Source organism: Clupea harengus, chromosome 2 (genome assembly GCF_900700415.2).
Source record: "Clupea harengus chromosome 2, Ch_v2.0.2, whole genome shotgun sequence".
NCBI classification, from domain to species: Eukaryota; Metazoa; Chordata; class Actinopteri; order Clupeiformes; family Clupeidae; genus Clupea; species Clupea harengus.
The window spans coordinates 5,934,579-5,944,578 of record NC_045153.1 but is presented as its reverse complement, the minus strand read 5'-3'; the positions used below and the strand labels follow the sequence as shown (position 1 = coordinate 5,944,578).

General features: G+C 44.2%; 1 protein-coding gene across 1 annotated transcript in view; it reads left to right on the top strand.

Moving 5' to 3' along the window:
- Positions 1-10,000, top strand: part of LOC105895428 (alsin-like) — a 31,884-nt gene that overhangs the window by 12,197 nt on the left and 9,687 nt on the right. The window contains exons 14-21 of the mRNA XM_031581581.2: positions 170-371; positions 733-864; positions 1,499-1,627; positions 5,902-5,972; positions 7,499-7,565; positions 7,841-8,058; positions 9,251-9,316; positions 9,645-9,743. Of these exons, the coding sequence (XP_031437441.1) occupies positions 170-371; positions 733-864; positions 1,499-1,627; positions 5,902-5,972; positions 7,499-7,565; positions 7,841-8,058; positions 9,251-9,316; positions 9,645-9,743 (984 nt within the window). The remainder of the gene's footprint in view (positions 1-169; positions 372-732; positions 865-1,498; positions 1,628-5,901; positions 5,973-7,498; positions 7,566-7,840; positions 8,059-9,250; positions 9,317-9,644; positions 9,744-10,000) is intronic.

Sequence of the window (10,000 nt, the reverse complement as noted above, 5' to 3'; positions counted from 1 at the left end):
ACAATGTATCTAAGATTCTAAAATTCCACGTTATATTTGATGGTCCCATATATTCTTTAGAATGTTCATTCTAGAACCTTCTAAACCCACTGGTGTGATGGTACTCGCTGAAGGGTGAGTGTGCATGAGGCATTTGTTTGTATTTCTCTTCTTCTCTCTGCCCTTTTAGGGAGTGTTTTGGGAAGAAGCTGGAGGTTCTCGAGCAGCTCTCTGGGTCCAGAGAGAAAGGTTCTTCTCCTGATTCTAGTTCCGGTTCCGGTTCCGGTTCCAGTTCCGGTTCTGGGCTACTGCAGTCCCTGCTCTACCTGCCCGTGAGACACATGCATCAGTACAGCCGTCTGCTGCTCAAGCTGGCCACCTGCTTCCATGTGGTCAGTGAGTCACAGACACTAATTAGTGCTAATAATAATATCATCTCTGGCAACAGACTACAGTACTTTAATAGTGTGTCTTCAACTCCCATGATGATGGCCATAAGTATTACATTGGTGATGAAGGTTATGGTTATTGGGAGTCGTGGTGATTACATATGTGATGAAATGATGCTGGTAACCGATGCTGATAATGATGATGGTAACAACGGTAATGAATGTGTTCATAGCGATGACATAGCGATGATGATGATAGCGATGTTGACGATAGTGATGATGAAAATGACGATAGTGATGATGATGATGGTGGTGGTGATGATGTTATTAATGATGATGGTGGTAAAACCTGTTGCACCTCCAGGAGTCTGAGGAGTACTCTCTCCTGGACGAGGGCTGCTCTCGGTATGAGGCTGTGGCCCTGCAGCTGCTCAAGCAGAGGAAGGAGGCTGAGAAGACGCTGGACTTCTGGAGGAGTCTGCCAGTCAAGGCCACCGTGAGTGACACCCTGTCAACGACACCCTAGCAACACCCTAGTGACACCCTAGCGACACCCTAGCGACACCCTAGCATCACCCTAGCGACACCCTAGCAACACCCAAGCATCACTCAAGGACACCTCAGGATTACTGAGAAACATCACTTTGACACCACTTTCACAATGAATGTTCACGGCCAGAAATCCCATTCTTGCTCTGTTGTTCCTCTGTGTGGCTTTACAAAGCTGTGTTGCCCAATACACGTCACAGTTCACTGAATCAGATCACAGGCAGGATACGCCTCTCTTGTGTTATGCTCCAGTGTCGGGGAGAAAGCCTTCCCTTTTTTTTTTTCTTTGGAATGTCCTTATTAGTCGATATGAATGGTAAACACACACTTGTAGACTCTGTCCACAAAAGCAGAAACCTGTGACCTGTGCTATCTGATAAGGAAGTGTGCAGGGGTGGGCTGGAGACACAGAACATAGAACATAGAACATAGAACATGGAACATGGAACATGGAACATGGAACATAGAACATGGAACATGGAACATGGAACATGGAACTTAGAGATATGTCAGGAGCCCAGGGAGTGTCCTAGGGAGTGTCGGGCCCTGAGGCGATTTAAACCCCCTCCCTCTTTACCCAGGATGCTTTGCGGACTGCAAGTCGACGGTTGGTGTGTCAGAGTAACAATAAAGCCCTTACCCTCCAGAACGCCGCCCGCTTCTCTGTCAACCGCTTCATCCTCTTCAACAACGCACTGGTGCACACACAGGTACATGCGCGCTCACACACACACACACACACACACACACACACACACACACACACACACACACACACACACACACACACACACATATAAACACGCACATATACACATGCACATATACATAAGCACACACAGAATCACACGCACACACACACACACACACACACACACACACACACAGACAGAAACACACACACGCACACACACATACACACGCACACACAGTGACCTGTTCATGCACATTCACACACACAAAACTGACAAATGCAGACGTTTTCTTTTGCTGACATTTGACTTTTGCGTTTAAAGATTGTATGGATTTGATCTTGTGTGTTAATGGTTTTGTGTGGACGTGTCCTTTTTTAGGGTAACATTCCATCTAAGAAGTTTGTAAGTACACTTGAGGAGTTTGGTTTTCTCTCCCCCCCCACCCCCTTCCCTCCCCTCCCCGCCTTGACTTGGGGTGTTGACTTCCTTCGTCTTCTGGCTGTGAAACCATTCTCTACTGCTCACCGAAGCTTAACTGGTCTCCTCCCTAAACTGATAACACACTTCAAACAACTAAAACAAACACACACGCACTAACACACATACACCAACCACCACATACTCTTTCAACATCCAAACAGTACTTCCCAACAACTAAGTGTAGCATGTGTGTGCGTGCGTGTGTCTGTGTGTGTGTGTGTGTGTGTGTGTGCGTGCGTGCATGCGTGTGCCAATACCTTCTCTGTCTCTCCCTCTTTCTTTATTTTCTTTCACTTCTCTTCAGTATCATTCGTGCTCATGTTGTTTTCACTCTGCCTCTGTATCTATACCTGTTGTCTATTTCTACCCACCTCTCCCTGTCTCTCTCTCACACACACACACACACACACACACACACACACACACACACAGTAGACATTGTCTACTTGTTTACTTACCTCTGGGCGGTGGATTAGGGTTTCTGGATTAAGTCTGACAGCCAGGAGCGGTGATTACATGCTCTCTGTCTTTCTCTCATTCTCTCTCTCTCTCTCTCGCTCTCTCTCTCTCTCTCTCTCTCTCTTTCTTTCTTTCTTTCACACTTTCACACTTTCTCTCTTACACACATACGCATGCACACACACAGTTTTGCTGTGTTTTTTACCTTCTATTTCTCTCTCTCTCTCTCTCTCTTTCTTTCTTTCACACTTTCTCTCCTACACACACACGCATGCACACACACAGTTTTGCTGTGTTTTTTTACCTTCTAGTTCTCTCTCTGTCTCTCATTGTCTGCCTCCCTAGTGCTACTGTGTTTGTTTTGCTCCCCACCTGTGTGTGTGTGTATGTGTGTGTGTGTGTGTGTGTGTGTGTGTGTGTGTGTGTGTGTGTGTGTGTGTGTGTGTGTGTGTGTGTGTGTGTGTGTGTGCGTGACTCACCTGGCTCACTGTTCTGTTGTGACGTAACTAATACTCTGAAACACTGATGGATGGGGTCATGATGTATGTGATGTCTACTGGTAGACATAGAGAGCCTAATGATTGGAGTGAACCCTACTGTGTTATTAATGCTGTTCAGTCATGATTTGATTTATTAAGGCAGATTTGTCCTTCAGGTTAGTTATATATGCAGATTTGTCCTTCAGGTTAGTTATATATGCAGAATTGTCCTTCAGGTTAGTTATATATGCAGAATTGTCCTTCAGGTTAGTTATATATGCAGAATTGCCCTTCAGGTTAGTTATAGGTATATGCATTTGTATTCTGATTCCAAGTCAGTGTCCCTGAACCTCAGGTATCCATAGTGAAGTCAGTGTGCTTGTTCCTTGTATATGCTGAACCTCAGGTATCCATAGTGAACCTCAGGTATCCATAGTGAACCTCAGGTATCCATAGTGAACCACAGGTATCCGTGGTGAACCTCAGGTATCCATAGTGAACCACAGGTATCCATAGTGAACCACAGGTATCCGTAATGGGGTCAGGTGTGGCACAGGTAGCTGTTATTTGCCTCAGACAGAGCAGCATAACTAGCTTCAGCACTACAGGTGTGTCTATTAAGGACATTATTGTGCATAGAAGTGTGACTTTAAGCTCTTAAAGTGTTTATTTCAGGACAGAGCAGAACAAAGCACTTATATGCAGTGTATGTGTAGTTTTATATGTATAGTGTTATATGTGTAGGGTTATATGTGTAGGGTTATATGTATAGTGTTATATCTATAGTGTTATATGTGTAGTGTTATATGTGTAGGGTTATATGTATAGTGTTATATGTAAAGTTTTATATGTGTAGGGTTATATGTGTAGGGTTATATGTGTAGGGTTTTATGTATAGTGTTATATCTATAGTCTTATATGTGGTGTTCGTACACACAAAGGTGACTTCTGTTGCCTCTTTCGGTTGCAATCCTCCAAAGCCTTTGTTCTGTGCCTGGAGCTTAAAGTTGATGACAGGCTGATCCACTCCCTAAAACAAGAGCTTTCCTCTTACAGTGACACACCCCACCCGCTTACCTCTTCACACTCCCATACATCTCTCTCAGTGCCTTTAAGCATCTCCCTCCTTTTCTAGTCCTCTCCCTCTCTGCCATTCAACCTTTCTCTTTCTTTATCTGTCTCTCTCTCTTTCTCTTTCTTTATCTCTCTCTCTCTTTCTATATCCATCTTTCTTCATCGTCCTCTCTCTCTCTTTCTCTTTCTTTATCTCTCTCTCTCTTTCTATATCCATCTTTCTTCATCGTCCTCTCTCTCTCTTTCTCTTTCTTTATCTCTCTCTCTCTTTCTATATCCATCTTTCTTCATCGTCCTCTCTCTCTCTTTCTCTTTCTTTATCTCTCTCTCTCTTTCTATATCCATCTTTCTTCATCGTCCTCTCTTTCTCTCTTTCTTTTATCTCTCTCTTTTTTTTCTTTCTTTATCTCTCTTTATATATCTATCTTCATCATTCTCTCTCTCGTTCTCTTTCTTTTATCTCTCTCTCTCTTTTTCTATATCTATCTTTCTTCATCACACTCTTTCTTTTTCTGTATCTCTTTCTTTTTGTATCTCTCTCTCTCTCTCTCTCTCTCTTTCTCTTTCTACCCCTCAACCTGTCCATATATATCTCACAAGACTCTCTGCTTCCATGCTTTTGAAGGGTTTGTTTCTACCGGTCTCTCTCTTCCTCAGCCAGAGTGTTTCGTTCTTTGATGTGTGTGTTTGTGTGTCTGTGTGTGTGTGTGTGTGTGTGTGTGTGTGTGTGTGTGTGTGTGTCTGTGTGTGTGTGTGTGTGTGTGTGTCTGTGTGTCTGTGTGTGTGTGTGTGTGTGTGTGTGTGTGTGTGTGTGTGTGTGTGTGTGTGTGTGTGTGTGTGCATTCATTCATGTTTGTGTGTGTGTGTGTGTGTGTGTCTCTCTCTCTCTCTCTTGTGGGTGGAGGATCAGACTTCCAGAATCTGGAAGTCAATCTGGATCTGAGTGAATGAGTTTGGTTGTTGATGAGGTTTCATGTCTATAGCGTTCTAAAACACTCTGTCACACAGCTGTCACAAGCTGTCACACTCTAAGAGACTAGAGCTTACAGCGTGTGTACAGGTTTGCACAACAGTGTGTGTGTGTGTGTTTGTGTATGTGTGTGTGTGTGTGTGTGTGTGTCTGACTGTGTGTTCATGTGAGACGATGAGCGTATGCAGTGTGGATATGCAGCATCACATGAGAGTGTTTGCAATAGTAGGGAACTGATGCTGGAATATACGCACACACACACACACACACACACACACACACACACACACACACACACACACACACACACAGCTTCTCTGTGTGTGTGTGTGTGTGTGTGTGTGTGTGTGTGTGTGTGTGTGTGTGTGTGTGTGTGTGTGTGTGTGTGTGTGTGTGTGCGTATATTCCAGTATCAGTTCTCTGTGTGTGTGTGTGTGTGTGTGTGTGTGTGTGTGTGTGTGTGTGTGTGTGTGCGTATATTCCAGTATCAGTTCTCTGTGTGTGTGTGTGTGTGTGTGTGTGTGTGTGTGTGTGTGTGTGTGTGTGTGTGTGTGTGTGTGTGTGTGTGTGTGTGTGTGTGTGTGTGTGTGCATGCTGTTGTGTGAAGTCTCCTCCTTCAGACGTGCCACTCTAAAGGCATGGGCAAGAAAGCTTTAGTAGCCTGAAGTCCACACACACATATGTGTGTTTTGGTGAAAGATGGGTTTATGTCATGTGTGATGTGTTGACCCTTTGCCTTTGTGTGTGTGTGTGTGTGTGTGTGTGTGTGTGTGTGTGTGTGTGTGTGTGTGTGTGTGTGTGTGTGTGTGTGTGTGTGTCATTTACAGTTCTCTTCTTACCACATCTACCCCCTGGCCACCCTGTGGATCGAGCCTCTCTCTGAGGAGGACGATGAGCTGTGAGTCTTTCTCTGCGTTCACACTGTATGGTTATTCATAGGGTCCATATATGATTATGGTTATGCATAGGGTCCATATATGATTATGGTTATGCATAGGGTCCATATATGATTATGGTTATTCATAGGGTCCATATATGATTATGGTTATGCATAGGGTCCACTAAATGATTATGGTTATGCACAGGGTCACACTATATGATTATGGTTATGCATAGGGTCCATGTATGGTTATGGATATGCATAGGGTCCATTTATGATTATGGTTATTCATAGGGTCCATGTATGGTTATGGATATGCATAGGGTCCATTGTATGGTTATGCATAGGGTCCACTGGATGGTTATGCATGGGGTTTAGACCCCTGTCTCAACTCTAGTTATGGTTAAACATACTAAACCCTTTATCACTTTTAAATGGCGTAATCTACAGTATAAACCCCTGGAAATGTCAGATTGGCCCTTTCCTAACCCTTAACGTCAGCTGAGCTACATCTATGAATACCCAGGCTACTCTCTGGGAAGCACCAGTCTAGTAGCAGAGGCTACTCTCTGGGAAGCACCAGGCAGAGAATGGAGGGCCTGATCCTGTGTTGGCTCTGGGCGTGGGCAGGCATGTGTTTAATGTAATCATTAACAGCCTTATTCACAGCTGTAGCTGTAGCATGTGTTTAATGTAATCATTAACAGCCTTATTCACAGCCTAATCTGTAGCCCGTATGGTGTAGAGTACTACCTGGGAACTAGGTGCTTCTGTCTGTGTGAGGGCAGTTTGTCTTCGTATTGACTCCGCTGTCAGTGAGACGCCATAGGGTTTATAGAGAGGCAGGACGCCCTTCCAGGCCTCACCCCTTGGATCTCTCTACCTGGATCATTCGCATAGTAATAAACCTGAACGCTACCTGGATCATTCGCATAGTAATATACCTGAACGCTACCTGGATCATTCGCATAGTAATATACCTGAACGCTACCTGGATCATTCGCATAGTAATATACCTGAACGCTACCTGGATCATTCGCATAGTAATATACCTGAACGCTACCTGGATCATTCATATAGTAATACACCTGAACGCTACCTGGATCATTCACATAGTAATACACCTGAACGCTACCTGGATCATTCGCATAGTAATATACCTGAACGCTACCTGGATCATTCACAAAGTAATAAACCTGAATATTATTTCAAACCATTTTTGGCTTGCTGTGGGGTATGAAAAGCATTACCAGTGTGTTGTAATCAAATGGTCATAATAATCTGATATTAGCGTTACCAGCGTGTTGTAATCTAATGGTCATAATAATATGAATTCCCCTAATCAAAGAGAGGAATCATTCTATGTCAGGTTTCCTGTGTTATTTCAGGCTTGTGCTTATTCTGCAGGCTCTACAGTTCTCAGTGCTCTTCTGTTATTTCTATCATGTTCTTTTTTTTGTGCATTTATTGCTGTTGTGGTTTATGTTATCATTTTTTTTGTTAATTATTTTTGTGTGTGTGTGTGTGTGTGTGTGTGTGGTCAGGTTTGGCCTGAAGTTTACAACACCTGAGGACAGTTTCACAGCTTTGGCCTCTTCTCCTGCTGAAAAGGTATAAACTATCACTAACTGTGTGTGAGTGTGTGTGTGTGTGTGTGTGTGTGTGTGTGTGTGTGTGTGTGTGTGTGTGTGTGTGTGTGTGTGTGTGTGTGTGTTCATTCATGTATGTGTGGGTAGCTGTGTGTCTCTCTCTCTCTCTCTCTCTTGTGGGTGGAGGATCAGACTTCCAGAATCACTCACTCTCTTGAGTGTCAGATTATCCAGTAGTGTTGTTAGTGTTTGTGCTGCTTCCTCTACAGTCACTCCATGTCTGCTGCGTCCCCTTAGGCCAGCTGGCTTCGCTCCATAAACCAGGCCGTGGAGAAGCTTCTGGAAGCCGAGATTGATGCCAAGGTCACAGGGTCAGTTCTAGGCTTGGGGTCAAGCGGGGGTCAACGAGCAGAGCCGCGGATGTCCCGAACGGCCACACACACCTTCAGCAAGGAGGGGCGGTACAAGGACGCGACCTACGAGGGGCGCTGGCTATGTGGCAAACCGCACGGCAGGTACAGGACCTACTAGCCTCAGTAGACTGCTGTGTGGTGTCAGTTATCCTTATGTTCCTTCAGAAGAGAGACTTTATGACGAAATGTGTTTTTTTTTATGTATATAGATATTCTGAGGAACTTGAAGTATGCTTATATTCCGTAGAAGGGTGCATGTATCAAAGATTAAGAAAATAATAAAGAATAGAAGCACATTCCGCTATTCTAATCAAACTTTTTTGTCAAATTCAGCGAACTCCTCCTCATGGTCCTCTAGCTGTTTGTTCTGTGTGTTCTCTCTGTCCCTCTGTCTCTCTGTCCCTCTGTCTCTCTGTCCCTCTATCTCTCTGTCTCTCTGTCTCTCATCTCCACACTCCTGCACGCTGATGCTCTGTCTCTGGGAGCAGTGTGCCTTCATTAAGAATGCCAGAAATGTGAAGAATGTGGAAACACAATCCCCGCTCCATTCCACTCTCTAGGTTTGCCAGAAGCTCAGACGTCTAAAAGAGGTGGTACACAGTTTAGTGCCTCCAGGATGTAGATCTGGCATGGCTTTACCCTATACTTTAATGGGTTTGCCTGACTAAATAGCTTTACATAGTAGCATTCATGATGTCTGTATGCTATAGTTACCTAATGTTTTACTGCTAAAGAACTCATCCATGGCACTATAAGGCGTCCTCTTTAATGTCTCTCCTGATGTCCTGATGTATGAGGCGTCCTCTTTAATCTCTCCTGATGTCCTAACGTATGAGGCGTTCTCTTTAATCTCTCTCCTGATGTCCTGATGTATGAGGCGTCCTCTTTAATCTCTCTCCTGACGTCCTGATGTATGAGGCGTCCTCTTTAATCTCTCCTGATGTCCTGATGTATGAGGCGTCCTCTTTAATCTCTCTCCTGATGTCCCCACAGAGGAACTATGAGGCGTCCTCTTTAATCTCTCTCCTGATGTCCTGATGTATGAGGCGTCCTCTTTAATCTCTCTCCTGATGTCCTGATGTATGAGGCGTCCTCTTTAATCTCTCTCCTGATGTCCCCACAGAGGAACTCTGAGGCGTCCTCTTTAATCTCTCTCCTGATGTCCTGATGTATGAGGCGTCCTCTTTAATCTCTCTCCTGATGTCCTGATGTATGAGGCGTCCTCTTTAATCTCTCTCCTGATGTCCTGATGTATGAGGCGTCCTCTTTAATCTCTCTCCTGATGTCCCCACAGAGGAACTCTGAGGTGGCCGGATGGACGCGTCTACATTGGGATGTTTAAGCAGGGACAGGAGGACGGGTCAGTAAATAATTTTACCTCACAGGTTTAATTCCTGTATCCCAAACTACATCATGGGCTAGCCACTGTAACTTTAACTTTAGCTTGAGCTTTCGATTTTACCTCACAGGTTTAATTCCTTTATGCTGAACTACATCATGGGATAGCCATTGTAGCTGTAGCTTTAGCCCCACAGTTATTTTAATCTCCTCTTCTAATTCTGTGTTAAAACAGTTGGTTAATTCTTCATTTTTTCCCCATGATTTTATGGAGCTCTACAGATCAAGTAAATTAAAAGATCTCCTTATCATTGTTGATTATGATTTTGTGTGTCTGTGGAAACCTGCAGGTTTGGAGATTTTGTCATACCCAATAAAAACTCAAACAAGACTGACCACTACCAGGGACACTGCAAGGAGGGGAAGATGCACGGCTTCGGGACCTACTGGTAAGGCTGTGTGTGTGTGTGTGTGTGTGTGTTTGTGTGTTTCAACTGCAGATGTGTTTTTAGGTCACCGGTATGTCTCAGGTAGCGTGTATAAGGTAGCATGACATACATGGTCCTCAATGAGCTCTGCATTTGTTTTGTGTGTGTGTTTATGTGTTTATACTTTTGTGTGGGGGTCTGTGTGTGTGTGTGTGTGTGTGTGTGTGTGTGTGTGTGTGTGTGTGTGTGTGTGTGTGCTTATGTGTGTGTGTTTATGT